A 27,986-nucleotide genomic window follows, 5' to 3' on the forward strand; every position below is an offset into this window, starting at 1 on the left:
CCAAAACACTTTTAAAGGATTGGCAAAGCACATAAGCAGGCCATTCATCAAAGAAGTAAAGATGACTGATTAATAAGAAAAAGATGCTAGCATCACTAATAATCAGTAAGGTCAGGCACAGTTCACACCTGACTTTGGGATCCCTTGAACCCAGAAGTTCGAGTCCAGCCTGGGCAAGATGGGGAAACCCTAACTCTACAAAAAAAATACAAAAATCAGCTGGGTGTGGTGGCACATGCCTGTAGTCCCAGCTACTTGGGGGGCTGAGGTGGAAGGATCACTTGAGCCCAGGAGTTCGAGGCTGCAGTGAGCCGTGTTTGCGCCACTGCCCTCCAGCCTGGATGACAAAGTGAGACCCGATTTAAAAAAAAAAAAAAAAAAAAAAAAAAAATCAGTAAAATGTAAATCATTCCATTCCTGATGTTGATATGCATGGCTTCTTTTTTTTTTAAATGTTCAGTCTTACTAGAGGTTTCTCAATAATTTTTTCAAAGCAACAGCTCCCGGTTTCATTCATATTCCATTTTTGTTTTCAATTTCATTGGTGTCTGCTTTTTTTCTTCCTTTGTTCTGCTAGATGTGGGTTCATTTTACTTATTGTTTTCTGTTACTGTGGAAGCTCAGATTATTGATCTGAAACCTTCTTTCATAATAAAGCACTCAATGCAATAAATGTCCCTCTAAGCACTGCATTATGTGTGCCCACATACTTTAATATGCTATAATTTCACTTTTCTTCCCTTTAAAATACTTTCTGATTTCTCTTGAGAATTCCTCTTTGGTGGTTTATTTATAAGTATGTTGTTTAACTTCCAGGCAATTTCGAATTCTCCTGTTATCCTTCTATTACTGAATTTTAGTTCAATTCCATTATGGTCAGAAACATATTTTGTATGATTTCAGTTATTTTACATTCTTTAAGGTTTATTTTATAAACCAGGATATGGTCTTAGAGAATGTTCCATGTGCCCTTGGAAGAATATATGTATCACGCTGTTGTTGGGTGGAGTGCTATAAATGTCAATTACAGCCACTTGATTGATGATACTCAATTCTTCTGTCTTGGCTGATTTTCTGTTAGTTCTATTACTGTTAGGAGTATTAAAGTCTTCAACTGTTAATGGTGAATTTGTCTAGTTCTCCTTTCAGTTGTCAGATTTGCTTCACATATATTGCCTCAGCACAATCTTCTTTGTCATGTTAGCCTTTTTCCAGTAATTCATCTGTCCACCATCGCCGTCTGCTTCCTGTCATAACCCTGCTTTTCCCGGGCATACAGAGAATCCTATGTTCTATTGTTCTTGTACTGTCTCATTTTTTAGGGATGATGCTTGCCACACTTAGAGTAAGTCCAGCAGGTTTTAGAGAGTGTCACTATGCTTGTGCACGGTGGGCACAGAAGCTCTGTGATGTCTGCTGCCAGGTGCGTACACCTTTAAACGTGGTGCATCTTCTCGGTGAACTGAACCTTTTGTATAAAAACCCTCTTTATCCCTGGTAATTTCCTTTGCTCTGAAATCAATTTCGCTATTGCTTTCTTTTTTGGTTAGCATTTTTATGATATTTATTTATTTTATTTTATTTTATTTTATTTTATTTTATTTTATTTTATTTTTGAGACAGAGTCGTCCAGGCTGGAGTGCAATGGTGCGATCTCGGCTCACTGCAACCTCCACCTCCCAGATTCAACCAAGTCTCATGCCTCAGCCTCCTGAGTAACTGGGATTACAGGCATGTGCCACCACACCAGGCTAATTTTTGTATTTGTTTTTGTTGTTTTAGAGATGGGGTTTCACCATATTGACCAGGCTGGTCTTGAACTCCTGGCCTCAAGTGATCCCTCCTCAGCCTCCCAAAGTACTGGGATTATAGGTGTGAGCCACCACGCCCGACCTGGTCCATCTTTTTCTGTCCTTTACTATTAACCTACTCATATGATCGCATTTAAAATGAATTTCTTATAGACATCATATAGCTGAATCTTGTTTTTGAAAAATTCTGATACTGTCTTTTAGTTGGTGTGTTTATACCATTTACACTTAATGTAATTACTAATGTGTGTGGCTTCTTTTTCTCTGTTTTTTTGTTCTTTGGTTCCCCCTTTTCCTGTTTTCTTTTGGGTTATTTGAACTTTTTTTGTTGTTGTTGTTGTTGAGATGGAGTCTTGCCCTGTCGCCCAGGCTGGAGTGCAGTGGCGTGATCTTGGCTCACTGCAAACCTCTGCCTCCTAGGTTCTGGGTTCAAGTGAGTCTCCTGCCTCAGCCTCCTGAGTAGCTGAGACTACAGGCACCCACCACCATACCCGGCTAATTTTTGTATTTTCAGTAGAGACAGGGTTTCTCCATGTTGGCCAGGCTGGTCTCAAACTCCTGACCTCAGGTGATCCACCTGCCTGGGCCTCCCAAAGTCTTGGGATTAACAGGCGTGAGCCGCCACACCTGGCCTATTTGAACATTTTTAGTATTCCATGTTATCTATTATGATTTTGACCATATCTTTGTATAAAGTTTTGAAAGGAAAACATTAGCCTATTTAGAACCATTTTTGTCACTTAAATTTACTTGGAATACAGAAACTTTCCCACCATGTGGGTGCCTTTACTCGCTCGCCCCTCTTTCTGTTACAGTTGTCTTATATATTGCATCTACATAAGTTGAAAACCTTATCAGATGATGTTATATTTTTTGCTTTCAACAATCAAACATGTTATAAAAACTCAGGAGGAGACTAGTCTATTCTATTTTACCCATTTTGGTTGCTTTTGTTCATTCCTGATGTTGCAAATTTCCTTTTAGTGCTGTTTTCCTCTGAAGGACCAGCTGCCTGTGCAGTTCCTTTGAGCAGGTCAGCTGCTGCCAGTCCTCTCTGTTTTCATGCCTCTAACAATGTCTTTATTTCACTTTCATTCCTGAGGGATACCTCATTGGATAAGAATTCTGAATTGACAGTTATTTTCTTTCAGCACTTTAAAAAATGGGTCACTTCCTTCTGACCTCCATGGTTTCTGATGAAAATTCTGATGTCATTCAAATTGTTGTTTCCCTATAGATAATGTGTCATTTTTCTCTGGCTGTTTTCAAGATGTCTTTTAGTTTTCAGCAGTTTATGATGTGTCTGGGCACTGACTTCTTTGAATTTATCCTGTTTAGGATTTACTCAGCCTCTTGAATCTGTAAGATTTCACCCATCTTGGGAATTTTTCAGCCATTAATTATACAGATGTTTGTTAAGCACTGCACTTTTTTGTTTGTTTGAGACAGAGTCTCGCCCTGTCGCCCAGGCTGGAGTACAATAGCACAATCTTGGTTCACTGAAACCTCCGCCTCCCAGGTTCAAATGATTCTCCTGCCTCAGCCTCCCGAGTAACTGGGATTACAGGCACCTACCACCATGCCCAGCTAAGTTTTGTATTTTTTGTGGAGATGGGGTTTTGCCATGTTGGCCATGCTGGTCTTGAACTCCTGACCTCATGATCTGCCCGCCTCAGCCTCCCAAAGTGCTGAGATTATAGGCATGAGCCACCGCACCCGGCCAGCACTGCACTCTCTTATCCATCTGTGACATGACTGAGACCTGTCGATATCATCCCACAGGTCCCTGAAAGTCTGTTCGTTTTTCAGTGACTTTTTTCTGTTCATATTGGATTTTATCAATCTGTCTGTCTTTTGTCATCTTCATTCCATTGAATCTATCCAGTTAATTTTTAAAATGTTATAGTATTTTTCAGTTCTAATATTTTCCTTTGCTTCTGCTTTATATCCTCTATTTCTTTACTGATAATTTCTATTTTAATATGTTTCAGGAATGACTGCTTATTTAAGCTTTTTATTATTAACTACTTTAAAGTCTATAATGACTTCTGTTGTCTTTTCCCATTAGAATTATTTCATGGTTCTTTATATGCTGAATAATTTGGGATTGTATTCTAGACATTTTGAATGTTACATGATGAGACGCGACTTTTAAGTCCTATGGAAAATGTTGATATTTTTGTTTTATTATAGCAGGAAATCGATCAGGTGAGGCTCACGCCGAAGACTCCAACCTTCCTTCTCTGAGTTTTGGTCCCAATGTCACTTCAGTCTTCAAAGCTTTTGCAATGCTATTTGGATTCATCCCATATAGGCCCCATCTTGCAGTCAGTCTGAGGCCTCACAGGGCTCACCTGTCAGCTCAGTTCTCTGCTGTCTTTGGTATGGACTTAGGATCAGCTCTACCCATAAGCACTGTGAACAGTGTGAGTAGGTGGGGAAGGGCTCAGGTGTTCATAAACAACTTTGTGGAGTCACTTTCTTAAGCTCTTCCCTCTCTGCTCTCTCCCTAGCACTTTCTAGTTCCCTGGGGCTCCCCTTTTTTTGGTCCTCTGGCCCAAAATTGCCCACTTCTGCAATTCAGCCATATCCTTAAGAGAGAAAAAACACGCATCGGCTCACTCCCGCGCTCCTGGTGATGCAGCTCTACTCAGTGGAGATGTGCGAGGGGCTCTCCCTCAGGCTTCCGGCTCCTGCAGGCTTCCACTGGCAGCCAGGGGGTTACCTGGGAGCTTCAGCACAAAAAAAATGGGGAAAAGGAGAGGTAAGGGGGGCATTTCCCCCACTCTCTGAGCTTCAGCTGTTCCCTCCCCTCCTGTTCCTGGAGCCAGGCTGCTTCTGGATCTCCGCACCACAGTGCTCACTTCTGTGTTTTGGCCTGTGTTAAGGCTGGATGATACATGAAGAATCAAAAAAAAAACGAAGACTCACCACCACTTTAGTGGTCCTTAGAAGTCTAGTGTACCCAATCCGTGTGTTGCTGTTTACTTTTCAGAGTCCTCAAATAGCTGTGTGACACAGTCCATCTATATTTTATAGATGTGTTCAGTAAGAACAAAGTGGGGGAAATGTGTGCTCCCTCCATCTTCCTGGAACTAGACTCTTCCCTAAGATATTAAGGGAAAAAATATTGGAGAATGTCCATAGCGTTATCCAGTATTTGTGCAAAACAAAACATGTGTATGTATCTCCATAAATGCTTAGAAAAAAGGTCTGCAAGTTTACACACAAAATTTAAAAATGGTTTATTCTAAGAAGAGGAGTAGAATTTCGATGAGAAGGGAACTTTCACTTTTAACTTTCACTTTTAACTCTATACTTTTTTTTTTTTTTTTTTTTTTTTTGAGGCGGAGTTTTGCTCTGTCGCCCAGGCTGGAGTGCAATGGCATGATCTCGGCTCACTGCAACCTCTGCCTCCTGGGTTAAAGCGATTCTCCTGCCTCAGCCTCCCGAGTAGCTGGGATTACAGGCACATGCCATCACGCCTGGCTAATTTTTGTATTTTTAGTAAAGACAGGGTTTCACCATGTTGGCCAGGCTGGTCACGAACTCCTGACCTCAAGTGATCTGCCTGCTTCAGCCTCCCAAAGTGCAGGATTACAGGCATGAGTCACCACACCCAGTCAAGTCTATACTTCTTTTTGAGTTATTTTAACCATACACTATTACCTTTGTAACTTGGAAAACAATAAGATGTGATGGAAAAGACTGGGAAAAATTATAGCTCAACTCAAAGTGTATATACACTATCTTTTCATGGACATAACTAATGTATCTTATTAAACATTTATCTACTGAAAAATCCATTTAGGAGTCAATATGATCATACATTTTCTTCAAGTCATGTATGTACTAAGCAGAATTACTTCTCACAAAAGAGTCTCAGCCTGTAATGTTAATTAACTTTATTCACATTTTTCCAAGTAAATACAATATTAACTATAAGCTAAAAACAATACATAGTTCTTAGAAAATACAACCCCAAATAACTGTGTGGCCTGGGCTTTGTGATTATATGTGCCCAGACTTTGTTCCTCCGAATTTTTAAAGTGAATGCAGTGCTCAAAACAAACTTACAATAGCACAGGGAAACCTTCCCTAAATAAAGTTTTGTTATTATAAGATACATCCAAAAAGAAGCCTCTACTGACTTCATTCAAGTGTCCAGAATTTCAAAATGGAAATAATATTAAAAGAGCAATCGATTTGTTTCCATCTCACACTAGTAGGCTTGAAGGAGGCAAATTTGGACCAAAAATCTAGACATAACTCCTTGCATAGGGTTTGGTATTAAGTGCACACTTGCACTGACTAACTCCATATGCAAACATTGTGAAATGACCAGGTCATATTTTGAAGATCACTCTTTAAAATATCATTTAACTGATCACAAAATTATATAGTAAGGACCTTATATGGATCAGGTATTAAGTTTGATACCAAAGCAACTACAGCATCAAGCTACATAAATATTAGCACCATTTTTTATCTAGTCCAGTGAAATGTAAAACTGCATCACACAGTTTTTTACCAAAGCAGTCAACAAGAAAAATTGTTTTAATTCTGATATATGCTTTGCTCCCCCTCCTCTTTGCTGGTCATACTTTTGAACACTTTAAAGAGTTGACCCTTTGTATCCGTGAGTTCTGCGTCCATGGATTCAACCACATACAAATTGAAAATATTTGAGGGAAAAAAGGATGGTTTCATTTGTGCTGAACATGTACAGGCTTTTTTTTCCTTGTCATTATTCCCTAAACAATACAGTATAACAACTATTTACAGAGCATTTACATTGTATTAGGTATTTTAAGTAATCTAGAGATGATTTAAAGCATACAGGAGGATGTGTCTAGGTTATATGCAAATTCTACACCATTTTATAGAAGGGGCTTGAGTATCCGTGGAGTTTGGCATCCTAAGGGAGGCCTGGAACCAATGCCCCATGGATACTGAGCGGCTACCGTACCATAACGTACAACAGACTTTGTAACATAAATTACAAAGTCTGTGCCCAGTACAGCATTATCAACCTAAAAAAGGATAGTGGAAGACCCTACAGATTTTTCTTAACTTACAAATTGTGCAGAATTCTCTTCTGGAAGTTATGGCTTCCAATAACAGCCATGTTGCTTGCTCTCTTTCTTAGCATTTAGTCAGCTGAATTCAAGTGACCTAAGTATAATACCCTTCAAGTTGCTAGCAATTGTGTTCTTTGATGGAACACAATGACAAAGATACTACATATGAAATGGTATAAATATGTGCCTCCTACATAATATGCAAGATCATCTATAGCCTATTATACATCTATTCATTTTTAAAATGAATCATGTGCTTAGAAATTTTAGGGGGGAGAACATATATATAACCAGAGGTGCCAAGTATTTTAACAGCTCCTAAATAAGGGCAGTTAAAAGACAAAGAATCGATTCCATTCACTTCTCACCCGCAGACTTAATGTCCAGCAGAGTGCTAGACAATATTGCTTCAATATTCTATTACTTTTATCTTATATTAAAATTGGTAACATAAAAAACAAAGCATATTTATGACAAATTGTTTTAATTAAGAACTTAAAATCAAAATTTTGAAAAGAGTTTTATGTAGCATTTATTTTTAAATATCATTGGATTCTCGGTTTCAGGCTTTTTCAACATGAAAGGTAGTTTTTAAACTATCTCACTGTCTTGCAGGTTGTCTCAAGAATTAGGAACATGATTACAACCACATTCATTTCTAGAATAAAAAGAAAGAAGTAGGATCATCAAATTGTAACAACTATAAAATCTGCACAGGTTCAAAAGGTAATTGTCACTCTTTAAAAAAGAAAAGAAACCCTAACCAACTAAGGACTTGGACGTAAGATGAAGGCTTACAATTCATACTGATTTATTCACTATTCTTGCACTTTAAAAGTACTTTTAAAATCCCGTTCATTTGTCTTCCACTTAAAAAGAGGAAAAAATTTGCCCATAATTGCCTTCTATGTTTTATCTCTGTCTGGAGTTTTAAGTAGTAAGTACATTAAATACAACTTTGTTTTCTAAACGAGAGAAAAGTCTGGCTGTTCAAAGTCTAGAGGAAGTTGGGTTTCTAAGGCAGTCCGTCAGTGTGGGGTCTGAACCACTCTCTAAGGCCATCTTTCCTAGATTGTCAGCTGCAACACAAGCCTGAGCTGGATGGCTAACATCGAACATGCAAGAAGCGACTTTAAAGGAACAGTTTTCACAATCAGCTAGCTACACCATCACATATTGCCACATTAAGGTGATCTTTATGTACCTGTGTCGTTTAAAGACTTTAATAATAGTTAATACCAAAATTCACCAGTTACTAGCAAGGCTGTTTTGGACAACATGTAAAATTTCCTCTTTTGAAATATGCATCTCAATGATTAGGAAAGATCTCTAAGGAAACAAATTCACCACAAAACTACGCAAATATTTTAAAAGGTTTTTTAAGCTCACAATACTTCAGTATGTGTTTTCAAAGCTTAAACAGTTATGATCATGTGTGAAGATTTTATGGGGAATGAAAGCAATCTGTTCTAAAAATTGACTATGGTCTTCCAAAGACCCGGAGAAAAATACCAAGGTAATGCTCAGCCTCACGTCCACTCACACATCTTCGGTGCCAAGCTGGCACAGGCAAAGCACCTTTCTTATCTCTTATAAGAAACTTAGCATATGTCCTTCTAGCAGATACTTGTCTCCACAGGATGGAGAAGATGTCATTCATTTGATGGAAACCAGTGTTTGTTAAAACCATTTTCTACCCCCAAAGCAAACACACTAAATAGAAGGAGCACTATTTACATAAATTTCTGCCTACCCACACATCACCATTCTCTCCCATTGAAGTGTAGATAAGATCTACTGGCTAGGAATCAAAGAGTAATGTATTTCAACCTAAAGTTTGAATACTGTACATCATACATCATCAAGACTTTGTTATTGTTACGTGCTGTAAAGAAAAAGTAGAGAAAGTAGAGGTGGGCAGTCTGTCTAACAGGCATCTTAACCCTGGCCCCATCCCAGTGGAACAAGCAATGCCAGTGTACCAAATGCAATTCCAGATTGTAAGTTCGAAATGTCATTGCCAGCCATTACAGAAGAGGCAAAAGTCCACAGGGGGTGTATGCCAAAAGGTCAAGTGTAACAAAGGACTGAATCCACAGTATGTGTTCTAAAAAAAAAAAAAAAAACTTGCAATAAAAATGGGAGTCTTTGACTACTCAAAAGAAACTTACTACTACTCTACACACATATTGTGTTGTGTGCACTTTGTCTATTGGAATGTATTTGAGCTATTAAACTATTAAATAATAACTGCCTAGATGATCACTGAAAAAGAGACCCTCGCCCAGCCCAGATAATTCTTAAATATCACAGTCTACACAAAGATGCTTCTGAACTGAAATACAAATAAGTTAAAATTTTTCAGGAACTAGCAAAGTTCTAGTTTCATTATGCATGGAATCAATAGTAGTGTTGACACTCATTTTTGACTTGATATTCTTTCGCAAACAAAACAGCACATAAGGAAAACGAGTCTTACGCTGTAGGATGGAATGATCTTATAGCTATGGAATCTGGAAAGTTATTTAGAACAAGATGAAAACAGGCTCTACCTAAACTTATGAAAAGAATACTGAAGTGTAAGCATCTGTCGCCATTTAAAGGCATTTGGTGTCAGTATCTTAAAAGATTAAGATGCTTTAAAACAAAACCCTTATAAGAATATCAAAGATTTAGGGAATTATCTTCATAAATAACCAAATGTCTATGGCTTCAACTGTCTGCCCTACTGCTGAGGTAGGTGACCAATATTCATCAAAATAAAACAATCTTTTACAAATTCCCTAAAAAAAACCTTGCATAATCAGTTGGTTTCTTAAACCTGTGTCCAGTTTCTTTTGATGGTTTTTGTTTTGTTTTTCCTTTCAGTCATTTACACTTTTAAAAGAGGCTGTCCACGCAAGTGTTTCTTTAAGCTCTTGCCGAATAGCACCTCATGTATTCTGTCATCCACGGGTTCTCTGAGGAGGAAGCCTTCACCTTTCTGTTCTTCTCCACATCCACAGAGTGAGCACGCTGTCTTTGAGCGACCAGTCTCCTTTTCTCCACCTGTCTTCTGTTCTTGGCTCGTAATGCTGATTCATGAATCTAAAGAGAGTTCAAAATAAAAGGATAGGAACTTAACGGGCTATTATACTAATGTTCAACAAAGGTTGCAATGAAGCTGGCTACTGCCAGGTCACCTGCAGCAGGGCAGAGTCAAGCCCTGCCTCTCTATATAGTTCTTCCTTTACATAAAACCTTCCACAGAAGAGCCATTCTCACTTCATGCTATTCTCACTTGATTCATATCAGGGATAATGAAACGAAGCAACAGCAAATTAAATGTTAGAAATGGTAAGCAACCAATTTGCATGTACCTCTAGAGTTGCCTCTGGAGAGCTGTCCGAACTGCTTAGCATTAAGCATAAGTATTCCTCAAAGACTTAAAAACAGCTCACAAAAAGCAGGGAAAATAAAAGAACTTTAAATGTTTAACATCAGTATACCAAAGACATCTCAAGGGATTTTACCACCTAAGATGTCTTATACTACAGATAAATCCTGTTAAAATTAATCCCATGGACTTGTCAGAGATCTTTTGTTAAACAGCAGCTTTGTTGTCTCAAATATCACTCCAAATAATACCATCTGCTGGGGTTCCGATGTCTGTTCAGTGAAATTTTCATTATGCTATTTATCCAGAACTCAAGCATTTTGCAGTTTCCCTTTCTGCTTCCTTAAACGCATCCTTTGCTTTAGGCTATCCTAACAGTATTAATGCTAACATACATGTTTTGTGACTACACCCATGAAGGTCCTCTCATTTGAAATGTTTCCGGGTCTTGACACAGGGAGACAAGCTAAGGCTAAGTCAGGGGAGGACTAAAGCTCCTGAGAGTAAAATGCATTTGTTACAGATGCAGGGGAAATGCAGCCATTTGAATTTAATCAGAAGAGCAAAAGGGAGTCTATGGCAGATATCAAGCAATCAATCAGACAAACCAAAGATAAAGGAGTCAAAGAAGTGCCAGGTTATCCACACTGAAGGAAACTAAAATGGCTCAAGAGACCAGTGGCAAATCCAGATGGGCCATTACCAGCCTTGGCTGGGCTGCTGCTCCTGACCTCCCGGCCCCACCGGAACTTGCGAACCCCAACTCCATCTACATCTTTGCCTGGCTTGGTGTCACTAAACCCTTCTGGGTAACTCCCAGCCAAAACCCCTCGCTCTCCAGGCCACCAACATACAGAATCCTCCTTTGGTTAATCAGAAGTTCCGTCCTGGAGTTCCCCAACCCACCACGCTATCCCCTAAGATTTCCCATGGGCCCAAAGCACTCAGTGACCAAAGGACGTGATGCCAAACGACAGGCGCATGGCCCAGCTCGCCACTCTCAAAGGGAACACAGAACCACAAGGGCCCAGAGCGCACCTCGTGCACAGGAGCGGACGCGCAGACGTTGTGAGTCTTCTGGCTTCCTGTATCCGTCTGTTTTTCTCCCCAGCCATAAAGAGCAAATGGATGCTTGTTTTCTTTTATTTTACTCGATGATCTTTGGGGACTTTTGACCGCTTTCCTGTTTCCTCTAGCAAATAAGGCACTTGGTTGCTGTCGAGGCTCAGTACTGGTGGGTGATTTGTCAGTTTCTCTTGTTCTGGTTTGTTGTTCAGGTTTATCTTCTACATCTTTCACTGGCAGTACTTTTGAAGAGAGATAAATGAGATGAAAATACTTTGAAATCAGATTTATATGTAATTACTTAAAATATTTAGGTTGAAAAATAATGCTTAATTAAGTCAGTAACATTTTCACTTATGGCTCAACTCATACGATCCACTTAAAGCAGAAACACGGGAACAAGTTAGCATAATTTTCAAACCATTTATCTCATTTTAAAATCAACAACAAATATACCAAGATTGAACCAAGCCTATTCAAAAGCAACCACTGCCACTCCGATTCTGAGATTTGGCACCTGGAATGTTAAAAGCTAGACAGCACCACACCCTAAGGGCTTTCTCCGCAATCCCCCAAAATAAATCCAGTCATCTCAATTTTGCTTTCCTTCAGGGAAAGATCTGGATTTGTGGTCATTCTCCAGCAGCTGCAGGAAGGAGATGTTTGAGTTACTCCACCCGAAAATGCTCCTTAGTCCTTCCGTGCTCCTCCTGAGAGCCGCCTCCTTCACTGGAAAGTCCCTCCGCCCAACAGGCAGTGGTTTCCATCGTTACGGCCTAGGTGCGCAGCCAGGCATTCCCCGTGGGGAGAGTTAAAAATGAGGGCCCCAGCCGGGCGCCGTGGCTCACACCTGTAATCCCAGCACTTTGGGGGGCGGAGGCGAGCGGATCACAAGGTCAGGAGATCGAGACCATCCTGGCCAACATGGTGAAACCCTGTCTCTACTAAAATACAAAAAAAAAAATTAGCCGGGCATAGTGGCGCGTGCCTGTAGTCCCAGCTACTCGGGAGGCTGGGGCGGGGGAATCGCTTGAACCTGGGAGGTGGAGGCTGCAGTGAGCCAAGATTGCGCCACTGCACTCCAGCTTGGCGACAGAGCGAGACTCTGTCTCAGGAAAAAAAAAAAGACGGCCCCAGTTTTAAGGGAGCTTCCCCAACGCTTGCAACGGAAATGATTCCATGAATCAGGCTCGGGTCTGTACCACAGCCCTAAATTCTGGGGAACCCCCGGTGGTAAACGTGGCTACCCTACCTAAGGGGAACCTCAGATAACATGGATGTACTCCAAAAAATACCTGTTCCCCTGAATTACCTTTTATGGTTTTCCCATTTATTATTTTGTAAGCTTTTTTTTTTTCTTTCTTTTTTTGAGACAGTCTCACTCTGTTGCCCAGGCTGGAGTGCAGTGGCGCAATCTCGGCTCACTGCAAGCTCCGCCTCCCGGGTTTACGCCATTCTCCTGCCTCAGCCTCCCGAGTAGCTGGGACTACAGGTGCCCACCACCATGCCTGGCTAATTTTTTTTGTATTTTTAGTAGAGATGGGGTTTCACAGTGTTAGCCAGGATGGTCTCGATCTCCTGACCTTGTGATCCGCCCATCTCAGCCTCCCAAAGTGCTGGGATTACAGGCATGAGCCACCGTGCCCAGCCAAGCCTTTCCTTTTAATGAAATCAATGCAATTCGGTATAAACCCTTTGTGAGCCCGTTTCCTTCCACCTATAGCTCTGCTGAAGTAAGAATTCCTGATGGGTCTAGGGCTCCATCTGAGGTGCCCCAGTTGTTTAGGCCACAGGAGACCCTTTGTTTCAGGTGCTCCAGAGTTTTGCTGTTGATCATGATGTTATTTTTTTGTTTCCATTTTCAGAGACAGGGTCTTGCTCTGTAGCCCAGGCTGGAGGGCAGTGGCACAATCATAGCTCACTGCAGCCTCAACGTTCTGGGGTCAAGTGATCCTCCCACCTCAGCCTCCTGGGTGTGCGCCACCAGGCCCGGGTAAATAAAACAAATTTTTTTTTTTTTTTTTTTTTGTAGAGATGGGGTCTCACTGTGTTGATCAGGCTGGTCTTAAACTCCTGGCCTCAAACAATCCTCCTGCCTCAGCCTCCCAAAGCACTGGGATTACAGGCCTGAGCCACCGCACCCAGCCATCAGTGATGATTTATTTTATAGACTGCTATTACAATCTATATAAGGTCTCATCACCTCTGTAGGACAGAATTTTGCCATTACTTTTAGTTGTGACTCTTCTCTTGGCTCTTTCTACTTCCCTTTAAAGTTAAAGGAACCCCTGCATGGGCAGTGCAGGCAAACTGGCACATACTTGTAAGAAACCTTCAGAGGTCATCGCCATGTCTGCCTTCAGGGATGACCCTGACTCTAGCAAACCGTTGCATTTATTACTAAACATCTGAAGGAACAGACACTTCATGTCTGAATCTGGGTGTAATGTTCTGCACTGGTGTGCATCATCTCTTTAAACCCAGCACTGGAGTTGCTGGGGATGAGGCAGGACACCAGCCTTCCATTTCATCATGAGACGACATCCATTCACTGCTCAAACGTTTATCCGATTGATGTGTCCATACGCTCTCCTCTCCTCTTCCCTGGTGTTTAAGAAGAAAAGGAAAGAAGAGATCATCAGGACCAAGACGAAAGGCAAAGAGAAGTGGGGAAGTGCAAGCAAGAACTGTACAGTGGCACAGTGATACTGAGAGACTCTGAGAGAAGAGCAGCCACCCAGGTCATCTTCACTGATTCACTTCCCCTCTCTTCCTCCTGTTCCAGGTGTGTCTAGCCCAGATCTCCCACAGAAGCCTGCCCATAGAAGGCAATAAGGATTTTGCTGAAAGGGCAATCTGGGGCTAGCCGGGCAGAAAACAGGAAAGAGAATTCCAGAAAGAGGGCGTGGCTTCTTCAATGGCATGGAGAGAAGAGAAAAGAGGGAATTATAAGTAGTTCAAAATGGCAAGTACGTAGAGTCCATGGATGAAGGCCTGGAGCAGATAGCGTGGGGAAAATAAAGGCTTTCCATGCCAAACTCTGGCATTTTTATTTTATTCTGGAGATGAAGAATCATCATGGGGAGGACTTTAAGCTGCAAAATGACATGGTCCTATTTGTATTTTAGGAATGAGGCCCCTAGCTCCACACGTGGAGGATGGGTGAGATCAGAAATAGGGGCAGAGAGGCCAGTTAGAAAAACACACTGATCAGACCAGCTGGGAGGTGGTGCCAGGATGCTTTTTTTAACAAGGCCCCTCCAGCCAAGCACGGTGGCTCAAGCCTGTAACCCCAGCACTTTGGGAGGCCAACGCTGGTGGATCACCTGAGGTCTGGAGTTCAAGACCAGCCTGACCAACATGGTGAAGCCCCGTCTCTACTAAAAGTACAAAAATTAGCCGAGCGTGGTGGCACACACCTATGATCCCAGCTACTCGGGAGACTGAGGCAGGAGAATCGCTTGAACCCAGGAGGCAGAGGTTGCAGTGAGCTGAGATCGCACCATTGCACTTTAGCCTGGGCAACAAGAGCAAAACTCCATCTCAAAAAAAAAAAAAAATAAGGCCCCTCCAAAGCAGACAGCCCAGCAACACTGCATCAGACTGACAGGTGGATAGACAGACACCATGAGGACACCAGGAAGGACCATGTGGGTGCTGGGTTCTGTGGCTCCTGGAGGTGTTCTGAGTGGATGGTCCTCCTGTCCTTTGGCATAGACTCCCCAAAGGATCAGGAAAGGGTGCTTGTCACCTCGGATGCAAGACACTCCTGGTCCCAGCGGCCAGACCTTCAACTGGAGCTCAGGAAAGACAATAGCATGAGATGAAAGCCACAGCTCTGGGTGTGGACCAGGTCACCCAGAAGAAACGCAGAGCCAGAAGACAGGAGGCACAAACAGGCCTGGGGACACCGTTATTTAATGCGCAGGCAAAGAAAGGAGAACCCGAGACGGGGGCAGAGGAAGGGTAGCAAGAGAGTAAAAAAGTAATAACCAGGAAGGAGGCTGAGCAAAGAGTTTCAGAAAAAGAAAGCACAATTAACAGTCCAAAAATTACAGAGAGATTGGTACGATGAAGATGAAGAGACTCTGCTATGGCAGCTCGGTGGTCATTGGTGCCAGAGGGGAGGTGTGGGGTTGGGGAACCAGACCCAGCTGGCTGAGGACTGAACAGAGTGGAGCCTACCCATCCTGGTTCTGGGAGGCCACTGGACACACCCTCCCCACTAAGGATGACGTGGAAAAGCTAAATGAAATTCAAAAGTGGCCCCAGGTTAACAATGTCTATAGGTACCCAGCACAAGAAACTAAAAAATCTTCTCAGGAAACCCTTAGGCCTCAAATTATTCCTCGAAATAGCTTTTCCAACACAAAGACCAGTGTGTTGTAAAGATAACCAGGCACACAGGAGGGCAGGCAAGAAGGGGGACCTGGAGAAGCAAGAGGCCTGAAATCCAAGGAGTCTTATTCAGACTACAAAATAGCTATGCTTATAGAAAAAGACACAAGAATTATCTGCAACAGGAGGAGAGAAAAGATGGAAAATACAGAAGAGAAAAGGGAAAACTCATCACCGTAACATTAATATTTATAAAACTCTTTTGTAAAACTCTTGAAATGGTGGCTGGCACAAGAGAAGTGTATATAAGTGTGGTATTATTATATTCGTGTGTGTATCTCTATGTGTTTTCGTTTCTGTCCATAGTTCGTGGCTCCTAACTCCCATAGCCCTTGTTCCACCCTTTGGTTAAAATGTTGGGTGTATTAAACCTCAGGGGCAGGCCCCTAGAAACCGAATCTCTCCTGCTCTCTTTTGCCCTGCCCCTAGGCAGGACACTAATCTTTCAACCTTCTGATTGTAGCTGAGCTCAGGAGGTTCCTGGAGGTTGGCGAGAGAGTATGGAAGCGTCTCACCCCTTTCCCCATATCTCACCCCATTCATCTCTTCATCTGTGTCCTTTCTAATATCCTATTATTATTATTATTATTATTATTATTATTATTATTATAAGAGACAGAATCTTGCTCTGTTGCCCAGGCTGGAATGCAATGTTGCGATCTCAGTTCACAGCAACCTCCGCCTCCCAAATAGCTGGGATTACAGGTGTGTGCTGGGCTCAAGCAATTCTCTCGCCTCAGCCTCCCAAACAGCTGAGATTACTGGTGTGTGCCACAATGTCCAGCTAATTTTTGTATTTTTAGTAGAGACGGGGTTTCATCATGTTAACCAGGCTGGTCTCGAACTCCTGACTTCAAATGATCCACCTGCCTCAGCCTCCCAAAGTGCTGGGATTACAGGCGTGAGCCACTGCGCCCGGCCTCTAATATCCCTTATAATAAACCCGCAAACATTGTTTCCCTGAGTTCTGTGAGCCACTCCAGCAAATTAAACCTAAACGGGGATCATGGGAACCCCAGTTTGAAGATGGTCGGTCAGAAGTTCCCAAAGCCTGGACTTTCGACTGGTGGGAAGGAGGGGGCAGTCTGTGAGACTGAGCCTTCAACCTGTGGGACCTGACGCTATCTCCAGGCAGTGTTGGAACTGATCGCTTGCTTGCTGGTGGGGAAATAGCCCCACATATTTTGGGGTCACAGAAGTCTGTGTTGATGGTTGTTGTATGACAACAGAGGAAAGAGTCTGAGAGTTTTTTCCAAACAGTAAGTATATGTTTCTAAAATCCTGTTTGAAAAAATAGTTTAAAATAAAGACTTCTTCAAACAAAAACAGCATTATCCACCAGTTACGGCGGAAGATTACAATGCCCCTCTCAGGAATTGGCAGATCATTCAAATAAAAATAAATTCAGTCTCAATTTAGAACTGAGCAGTCCAATACAATAGCCATGAACCAGATGTGGTTAGTAAATATAAATTGTAATTAATTAATTAAAAGTAAATAAAATTAAAGATTCAGTTCCTCAGTTACACTAGTTATCGTTCAAGTGCTCAATACCTACATGTGGCTAGTGGCTACCCTGGTAGACAGCGTAAATGGAGAACACGCCATCATCACAGAGAAAGCTATACCGAACATCTGATTTTCCAAATGTACTTAAACAGAATTAATAAACTTGACCTAATGGGCATATATAGAACATTGAACCCAACAACTGCAGAATATAAATGTTTATCAATCATACATGGAACATTTATATGAATCTGCATATCCAAGGCCATAAAGAAATCTTAAGATATTTACAAAACTGAAATTATGTAGAATGTATTCTCTAACCACAATGTAATTAAACTAGATACAACAAAAAAAAAACTTCAAAAAATCCCTTCCAGTTTTGAAATTTAAAAACATTTCTAAATAACCTATAGGTCAAAGTGAAAACAGGGTTGCACAAAAATGTGAAGGTACTTAATGCCACTGAGCTGTACACTTTATTTATTTATTTATTTAGAAATGGAGTCTCACTCTGTCACCTAGGCTGGAGTGCAGAGGCGTGATCTCAGCTCACTGCGACCTCCACTTCCCGGGTTCCAGCGAGTCTCCTGCCTCAGCCTCCCCAGTAGCTGGGACTACAGGCGCCCGACACCACGCCTGGCTAATTTTTTGTATTTTTTAGTAGAGATGGGGTTTTCACCATGTTGGTCAGGCTGGTCTCAAACTCCTGACCTCAAGTGATCCACCCACCTTGGCCTCCCAAAGCCTCCCAAAGTGCTGGGATTACACGCGTGAGCCACTGCGCCTGGCCAAACTGTACACTTTAAATCAGTTAAAGGCGGCCAGGCACAGTGGCTCACACCTGTAATCCCAGCATTTGGAAGGCTGAGGCAGGAGGATCACTTGAGCCCAGGAGTTTAACACCAGCCTGGCCAGCATAGAAAAATCCTGTCTCTACCAAAAAAAAAAATTATTTTCTTTCATACAGGGTCTCACTCTGTTGCCCAGGCTGGAGTGCAGTAGCATGATCTTGGCTCACTGCAACCTCTTCCTCCCAGAGTTAAGCAATCCTCCTACTTCAGCCTCCCAAGTAGCTGGGACTACAGGTGCACACCATCACACCTGACTAATTTTGTATTTTTTGGAAGAGACAGGGTTCCATCACATATCCCAGGGTTCAAGCCCAGGTCTTGAACTCCTGGGCTCAAGTGATCTGCCCACCTCAGCCTCCCAAAGCATTGGGAGTATAGGCATAAACCACTATGCCCAGTGCCAGCTCCTCCCCCCCATTTTATTTTTTTTCTTAATTAGCCAAGTATGGTGGCATGCAGCTGCGGTAGAAGCTACTTGGGAGGCTGAGGTGGGAGGATTCTTGAGCCCAGGAGGTTGAGGCTGCAGTGAGTGATGACTGTGCCACTGCACTTGAGCCTGGATGACAGAGCAAGACCCTGTCTCAAAAATAAATAAGGCCAGGCACATGGCTCACGCCTGTAATCCCAGCACTTTGGGAGGCTGAGGTGGGTACATCGCCTGAACCAGCCTGGACAACATGGGGAAACCCTGTCTCTACTAAAAATACAAAAAATTAGCCAGGTGTGGTCGCACATGCCGGTGGTCCCAGCTACTCAAGAGGCTGAGGCGGGAGGATCACTTGAACCTGGGAGGCAGAGGTTGCAGTGAGCCAAGATCATGCCACTGTACCCCCACCTAGGTGACAGAGTAAGATTCCATCTCAAATAATAATAATTAACAAATAAATAATAAAATGGTTAAAATCATAACATGTATTATATATATTTCAGCACCATTTTTCAAAATTTCAAGTAGTGGTAATAGAGGGCATTCCTTTCTTAATTCTGATATTATTGGGAATGTTTCTAGTTTTCTCACTGAGCATAACGTTTGCATTAGGTTTTTTTGTTTGTCTGTTTGTCTGTTTTGAGACAGTCTCGCTGTCACCCAGGTTGCAGTGCAATGGCATGATCTCAGCTCACTGCGACCTCCACCTCCTAGCTTCAGGTGATTCTTGTGCCTCAGTCACCCAAATAGCTGGGATTACAGGCACACGCCACCACACCCACCCAATTTTTGTATTTTTAGTAGAGATGGGCTTTTGCCATGTTGACTAGGCTGGAATATATGTTTTCTTTCAAAAATAAATGTTTCCTTATGTGAATACTACAATGTTAAATTTTATGAATTTTTGTGACTATTTGTAAAAATCATAATGAAAATTTGAAAATGAGTTAGAATAAAAATGTTATATGGCAAAACATATGTGATGTAGCTAAAACAGTTATCAGAGGGAAATTTATAACCTGACATGAACATATCAAAAAAGAAAGGCAGGGGGCAAAAAAAATCAATGATAAGCATCCATCTCAAAAAGTTAGAAAAATTAAACTAAGGAAAAACTAATAATAAATGGATGAAAATATACAATAAAGAGAATGCACAAATCCTTAGTGTGGGGAAAAACTAAACAAATTCACAAACCTCTGGCAAGTCTGATCAAGAAACAGAGAAAAAAGTAAAAATAAAAATCAGTTAAACAAATATAGCAAATTGGAGGGTTCAGGTTAAATCTGCACTGAAAACCTGTGCCTTATAGTTCCTTAAAGCTTAGGGTCTCTTCCTCTCCAAATCCTACTAAAGTGAAGCAAAAAAGGTATAAAGAAAGCCACAAGGACAGAGAGCAACGGAGGTGATGACATCAGGCAAAAGGCATCAATAAAATTTGGAGGAAAAGAAAAGCAGGTAAAGAGGTAAAAATGGCCTCACAGAACTGAGTAGGATGAATCCTAACTGCCAGAGGGGAAAGGCCTCCAGGACAGAAGCTGAGCCCTAGAAAGAATCACATGAGCCAGGTGTGGTGGCTCACATCTATCATCCCAGCACTTTGGGAGGCCAAGGCCGGAGGATTGCTTGAGCTCAGGAGTTTAAGACCAGCTAGGCAACATAGCAAGACCTCATCTCTACTAAAAATTAAAATTAAAAATTAGCCAGGTATAGTGACGCACACCTGTGGTCCCAGCTACTCAGGAGGCTGAGGCTGGAGGATTACTTGAACCCAGGAGGTCAATGCTGCAGTGAGCTTGGATCATACCATTGCACTCCAGCCTAGGCAACAGACTAAGACCCTGTCTCAAAAGAAAAACAAAAAAATGAAACAGTTGTACAAGGCACCAGCTTCCTCAGAAAGCTAGTGAAGTGGATTCTCTTTTCCAAAAGTTCAGTATCAATCAGCACCCCAGCCCTCGTGCTCTTCTGACTATAATATGGATGTGCTCTGTTGAGAGTTGGGATCCATGGGTCCTCCCCTTGAACCTGGGCAGACTTTTATAATAGGGTGGTGGGAAAATAATTGCACCAAGTAATAACTTCCCCAGTGAGGGTAGAATGGGGTGAGAAAGGGCCTGCAAAGCTCCTGAGGATAAAAGAGAACAAGCAATGCAGCATCCACCCGGGTCTGTCTCTGGACGCTGTCCTTATAGGCCAGTCAATGTGTTCTGAGGAAGGCCAGGCACAGGAAGAGGTCATGCATGTGAGGGTCCCAGCAACAGCCCAGCTGGGTCCCTCCAGCCTGGAGCCTTCCAGTACAGGCTGCAGACAAGGTATCTCACTGCCCAGGGCCAACGTCCAGCCCAGGAAACCAGAGCAGCAGCAAAGGAGGACAGCAGGCCAGGGGCCTCTGTATCCGGGGGTTCTGCATCTGCAGACTCACTCAACCATGAATTGAAAATATTTGAGAAAAATAAATAAAAAATAATACAACAATAAAAAGTAATACAAATTTAAAATACAGTAGAAAAACTACATAGTATTTAATTGTATTAGGTATTATAAGTTATCTAGAGATGATTTAAAGTATTCGGGGGATGTGCACAGGTTATATGCAAATACTACACCATTTTATATAGGGACTTGAAGATCCACGGATTTTGGTATCTGTGGGGGTATTTTGGATGCAATCTCTCACAGATACCAAGAAACAACTGTTTTTACTAATTTTAAGCTACTCATTTTCAAGGTAATTTTGTTACACAGCAATTGACACTTCTATATTCTTTCCCCTAGCTCACGTGCCAGGTAGTCGCTCCTCTCCTACCCAGAAGGCCTGTGGATTTCAGTCTCAAGTGGCAGAAGCAGGGGAGGCTTGGACTTCAGATGACCCTAGGGACAGCAGAAGCCAAAGGAAACAGCTTCCTGAAAACAGAATTAGGTGAAAGGCCTCATGGTAAAGGAGACCCCCTCCTCAGCACCTTCCTCTGCCTCTGTTCCCAGGATGCTGGTGCCAGGCTTATTCCCCATGAGACAGGAGACTGCAGATGCAATGTCTGGGCAGCTCAGTCAAGAGACGCTGGCAGGTATACATGGAGTCCCCAGAGGAACAGCTGGGTCCTCATCCAACGACAGAAAACAGGCATCCCCCATGCACAGCGCTCCTAAAAAGCTCTTTCAGGCCTTACTCTTAAATATGAGCAGACAGGCTAAGAGCAAACATCTGAGCACATCCTCTATTCGTAAGGAAGAGACCAAAATTATGCAGAAAAAGGCAAGGCAGGGAATGGAAGACAGCTTTGAAAAGATATTTCTGGCCTTTTCTTTTCTTTTATTTATTTTTTTTCTTTGTAGGTTAAAAGAAATCTGAAAACAGAATGCTATTTTTTTTTTAATGTAAAGAACATTAGGGACCAAAAATAGATGATCTCTTGGGAATTTAAAGCTAAGGTGAGAATTAAAAATTTCAATAGAAATGTTGGGAGATAAAATTGAAGGGTTCTCCCAGAAAATAGAACCAAAAATTCCAAATTCCAATGTAGAAACATTTTTAAGTAAAAATGTTAGAAGACTGATCCAGGAGGTACACCATCCAACTAAGGATAATTATAGAAAGAGAAAATAAAGCATATGGAGCACAGAAAATTATTTTTAAACAGGAAAATAGGAAATATCACTGAACTGAAAGAAGCTTCCAGAATGAAACGGGCCAGCCAAATGAATGAAAAAAAGACACACACAGGCACATCACAAAATTTCAGAACATCTCCTAAGAAGATAAAGAGATAAAATAAAAAAGATAAAAAGAATCTCCTAAAAGTTTCCAACAAAACAACAAAAACAAACATAGTGGGGTCACACACACAAAGCAGGTGTCAGAATGGCATGGTACTTCTCAACGCTATGACCAGAAGCTAGGATTCAGTGTTATCATAACGCCTCAAATGCTGAGGTTTCCAATCTAGATGTATCTACCTTGCCAAAATATCAATCCTGGATATAATAAAGGCATTTTCAGACATGCAAGGTTACAAAATTTCTAATTCCCACTCTGTAGATCCTCAGGATCTACAGAGGATGTGTTCCATCAAAAGGAAGGAATAGGCCAAGCAAAAGGAAGACTTGAGATGTGCAAGACAGGGGATCACACAAAGGAGGGAAATGGTAAAAAAAGCCCAGTTTAGCAGCTGTGCCAGGGCTGGACAGTATAAAATCTAGACTGGAACAAGAAGATCAAGGGCTCAAAAAAAAAAAAAAAAAAAAAAAAGTCTCCAGGGGAAAAAAATAAAATCAGATGAATAGAACACCCAATATATCTGACATACGGCAAGTTTCACAGTACTATCAGACCATTTCAGGCATTAGTGATAGCTAAAACAAATAAGAAATAAGAAACAGTGATAGGCAGTGATAGGTAGCTTATTTTTAAATAATCCTATTACTGGAGTAGGCGCAAAAAACAAAAACGAAATGAGCAATAAAAAAGTGAAACAATTATTAATTTCAGGAAAACCATAAATTTTAACAAAAAAACCCGTAATCAGATATATATCACATGGCTCACCTGCAAATATTTACACAGTCATAATTCAAACACAGAACAGAGATTAAACAAAGCAATCATATAGTTAATATTGTGGGGATCTGGTGGAGATGGGTGTTGGTATGTGTCTGGGGGTAGAGTAGGGAAGGCAGAGCTAAGATCCTGAGCTAAATCTTCATCTCCCATAATGGGAAGTCAGTAAATAATGTTCATAATGGGAAGTCAGTAAATAATGTTCACAATCAAAAAAGCCAACAGATAAGTTTAAACGAAAAGAGGGTGGCCAATGCTGAAAGGAAAGTGAAATTGAGTTGAAAGCAGCAAGGGACATACGTGGGAAATGGGGCAAGATCATATTTTTTTCATTTTAAGTGAAATTTTTAAAATTACTGCATATGTAAACTTTGCTAAAAATAAAATCTAACCTAAAAAGAAAACGTGACTATGAAGTAAGGAATGGGAGACAGTCTAGACCACTCTTCACAGCATATTGGCTATGGGAGGAAAATAATCTCACACACACATACACGCACAGAATTTCCTAACAGCTTTTTAGTATCCATTCCTTAAATAGGAATAAAAAACCAAGGATCATTAGACATTTCAGAAAAGTACCTAACATGAAATGGAGAATTGCCAGCAAAAAGAAACAAAGAGGCAGGGGTGAAAGACTGCTAAGAAACACAGGAAGAGAAGAAAACAAACAAAAACTTCTAATATATATCCTCAGTAAGATAAAACCCTATATGCATGAATCAGGAACCAGATACTGTGTTTTAAAAAGAAATAAAAAGGGAAGGAAAGGAGTGAGGGAAGGAAGGGAATAAATGGCAGCCCAGAAAACAATTCAAGAGCTCTTAAATTTAAAAGAAAAATAGGATCTGAAAGACCCTGAAAGCTTCCTGAGGGGGACACGTTACCTATGAAAGATCAAGATCAAGAATCCTAACGATGCAGGCTGTAACATCAGCAGTCATAACACATAAGGAGGAATGCCTCCAGACAACTTTTCCAACCTAGAATTCCACGCCCAGCCACACTCACCAAATTGTAAGGGTAGAATAAAGCTACCTCTTGGCATTCAAAGAAAACTAACCTCTGAACCATCCTTTCTCGGGAATCTACTAGAAGATGTGCTCCACCAAGAAGGGGTAAACCAAGAAAGAAAATGACATGAGAGCCACACGACAGAGACTCAAACCCAAGAGAGAAGCCAAGAAAGGTCCTAGAAGGATGGCCAAGGGCCCTCCCAAGATGCCAACCAGGCAGCAGGCCACAGGAGCAGCAGCCAGCCCGGATAGAAGTAGGTCAGGGGCCCTGGGAGGGGTGACTTTAGATGACAAGAGTGATAGAGAACCTGATGTGTTGGTTATATTGTGAAAGAAAAAAGGGAATCATGGGAAACAGTATGGGTCAGCTTTGAGTAACTTTTTCCATGGGCACAATATGGTGGATACTAATTATGAATCCAATAAACTCTATGATGACTGTACTGAGCAGGTGTGGAGATGGGTCGTGTCTGTGTGGGTGAGGAGAGCAGCAAAAAAGAATTAGAGTCAACAGATAATGTTAAAAACTGAAAAAACAAAAAAAAGCAATCAAATATCAATAAAAGCCATGTTACTTAGAGGTACAGAAATAAATACCAAAGGAAAAACCAGGGTGTTATGTGTGCCAGGAGGCTGATGTGCTTTTGTAGTAAGTCAGATGGAACTACGTGATTCTATATGCATCTGTGGCTTCAGGGAAAGTAAGAACTTTTATATTTCATAGAAACTCAAAAGAGTGCTCATTGCACTAGTATTTAAAACCATCCACTTAAAAACCAGGATATTTAATCTTGTGCAAGCGACACAGGAGTCAAGAGGGCCTCTTACAGGTGGGAGCAAAACAAAAGATGCTGCGATTGTGAGTCCTGAAAGCAGAAAACATCCTTTCTTCTTCCTGATGCCTAAACCAGAAATGTGAGCAGGGAAGAAATAACTGAGAGGACGCTCTCTCTAAGGAAACCAAAAGGATCATGAACTCAGAGCTTACCCGAGCTGGTAAACACAGGCACCATCCATAGCACAATGCCGCCTAAAAATTGTATTTACATTGCATATAAACATTTGACGGCTCCATCACAAACAATGAAAGATGGGGGAGAGAAAAGCCATTTAGCCTGATAAAGTACATCTCCATTTAGCTAGCAGATCAGCACCCACAGGAATAATCTGGAAGGCATGTTCCCTACCCCTCCACCTTCTGTTATTTGCATTTCTAGCAGTGATCACTGAAGCATCAGGATTTGTGGGAATTCACAAGTAACATGATGATGGCAGGAGGCAGCCCTGCCTCCCATGATGCGCTGGAAATAGCCGAAGATGGTAAAACCAAGAGCAAAGCAACCCGGCTCACAGCCGAAATCTCATCTCCTCCTCAGCCTCTCACACAGAAGCCAGGAACAGTCTGATTGGCTTGCAATCGGGTAAACAAAAATAAACACATAAGTGAATAAAGTCACTGATTCTGAGCTTCCGTTTCTTCATCTATAAAACTGAGACTAGGGCCGAGCATGGTGACTCACTCCTGTAATCCCAACACTTCGGGAGGCCGAGCCGGGCGCATCACGAGGTCAGGAGTTTGAGATCAGCCTGACCAACATGGTGAAACCCCGTCTCCACCAAAAACATAAAAATTAGCCGAGCGTGGTGGCGCGTGCGTGTAATCCCAGCTACTCCGGAGGCTGAGGCAGGAGAATCGCTTGAACCCGGGAGGCAGAGGTTGCAGTGAGCTGAGATCGCGCCACTGCACTCCGGCCTGGGCTACAGAGCGAGACTCCGTCTCAAATGAAAAAAAACACACACACACACATATTAAAACATGGTCTCTTTTGGGATTGTTTTGAACATTAAATGACAACATACATATTCCTAGATCAGTGATTGAATGTCTAACAGGCTCCCAATACATTTTTCATGTTTTCCTCACTCAAGCCTTTTTAAAATCCAGTGATCTGGTGGTGCCTGGCCAACGTAAGAGGAGCAGGAAGGAACCATTGGTTACTCCAGGCTGTACTGAGGCGTTCAACTGGGTCCTCGGCACCAGCCTTACATGCTGACGGTCCCCAGTCTACAACCCTCTGGGCAGGAAAAAAGGTGAAGGGCCATGGCTGAAAACACACGCAGCGCCACCGGCGCTTTGGGATCTGGAGGGGCGAGGGAGGATGGGGTGGGACGGAAGGGGAGAGGACCTAGCACTTAAAAAGATGCTCTCACAGCCAAGTTACACAACACTCCATGTAAACAAATGCAAAATATTCTTTAGGGACAGCGCAGCGAGGTCGGGGAGTTAATACGAAAAACAACGGCCCCATTCATCAGACAGAAAGCTTAGCCCCGTGGTTCTTAACCTTTTGGGTCACCTTTGAGAATGTAATGAAAGCTGGGGCTCCTCTGATCAAAAATGGGCGCTTAAAAATAAGCAGATGGGACTCAGTGGTTCGCCAAGCCGCAGAGGCCCACAAGGAAAGACCCCGGACTCAGCCAGCGGCGCTTGAATTGAGTTCACCGCTGGCTCCATCGAAAGCCACCTAATTAAGCAAATAAAGGGTGGCAAAGGCTGCCACCTTCCTTATTTTGTCAGGAGAGACGGATTCTGTCAACTGGAAAAAAAAAAAAAAAAAAAAAAAAAGGAAGAGCCCACTCCAAGCGGCGCAAGAAATAGAGATCAGCTGCTGAGAGCTTCGAGCAAACTGTCCCTGCGCGCAGGCCCCCTCGCGTTCCCCTCCAGGCCCAGTACCTGGCAGAGCCGCATCCTCCGCGTCCTCGGCCTCCGCGTCCCCGGCCTCCGCGCCCTGCTCCTCCGGGGCCCCGCGCGTCCGCCGTTCCGCTTCCTCCTGGGTAGCCGGCTCTACCGGCGGCGGGGGCGAGGGCGGGGCGCACCGGGGTGCTGGGCCCCCGGCGCCCGACGACTCTGACGACGCCGAGTCCTCCGAGGAGCCGGCCGGGCCCCAGTCGTCCCAGAGCCAGGGCGCGTGCGCCTGCTCCAGCAGCCGGCGGCCCAGGCGGTAGTGCAGCAGCTCGCGGTAGCACGGCCCGTACTCGTCCCAGCGCGGCTCCTGGTAGCGCTTCATGTACTCGCTCTTCACCCCGCTCCCCGGGGACATGGTGCCGTCCGCCGTCTCAAGCGCCAGCCGCTCCGCGCTGCCCGCAGCCTACGGGACCCGGTACACGACACAGAGGCCGCCCCGCCCCTCCGCCGGCCCTGCCCGCCGCGACGTTTAAACCCGGAGCCCCGCCCGGACGGGAGCAGGGGGCGGGTCCCGGCGGGGGCGGGGCGGGGGCGGCCTCCCTCGGCTGCCCAGACCAAGAGCAGAGGCGGGGACCCGGGCTGCTGGGGTCGAGGGGCGCGACGCCGAGGAGGGCTGCTCAGAGGGTGGAAGGCAGGGAGGCTGCGGGCTGGGGCGAGGGGACCGCGGGAGACGGGGGCTGAGCGGGAGGAAGAGCGAGGCAGGAGAGCGGCGGGGCCCGTGATCGGGTGATCCTGGGGTCTCCCGAGACGCCCCCTGAGCTAGGCGTGCGGTCCCGCGGGGCTGCCTTACCTCCTTCCCGCCACGCCCGGCCGATCCTCTGCGCCCAGGCCCGAGGTGCGCGTGGCGCAGCAGCTAAAGCGCGCCTCGCTCTCCCGCGCGCTTTCCTTCTGAACAAGATGTCGCCGCGGCTGCCCGCGCTCCAGCAGCAGGCGGGAGGCGGTGGCGCCGCCTCAGTCCCGGAGCCTCCCCGCGCGCTCCTGGCCCCCGGGCCTCCGCCCGCTCCGTGGGGGCGGCTGCTTCCGTGCAGAGCGCGAGGCGTGGGGGTGCGGGCGGGCCTGCCAGTCCGAGGGGCCCAGGCCCAGGTCCCTGGCCCACTTATTCGAGGTGCCCGCGCACCCTGGTCCCAGCACGCGTCACTCTGCAG

General features: G+C 43.5%; 1 protein-coding gene across 1 annotated transcript; it reads right to left on the reverse strand.

Moving 5' to 3' along the window:
• Positions 1–5,701: 5,701 nt before the first annotated feature.
• On the reverse strand, positions 5,702–27,802 carry CCSAP (centriole, cilia and spindle associated protein). The gene is made up of 4 exons (XM_007989740.3): positions 27,632–27,802; positions 26,830–27,244; positions 11,307–11,575; positions 5,702–9,979 (listed from the first exon to the last, which is right to left on the reverse strand). Exons 2-4 carry the CDS (start codon positions 27,194–27,196, stop codon positions 9,803–9,805), a joined length of 813 nt encoding a protein of 270 aa, XP_007987931.1. The 5' UTR covers positions 27,197–27,244; positions 27,632–27,802; the 3' UTR covers positions 5,702–9,802.
• Positions 27,803–27,986: the final 184 nt, after the last annotated feature.

This window comes from Chlorocebus sabaeus, chromosome 25, assembly GCF_047675955.1.
Source record: "Chlorocebus sabaeus isolate Y175 chromosome 25, mChlSab1.0.hap1, whole genome shotgun sequence".
Classification (NCBI taxonomy): domain Eukaryota; kingdom Metazoa; phylum Chordata; class Mammalia; order Primates; family Cercopithecidae; genus Chlorocebus; species Chlorocebus sabaeus.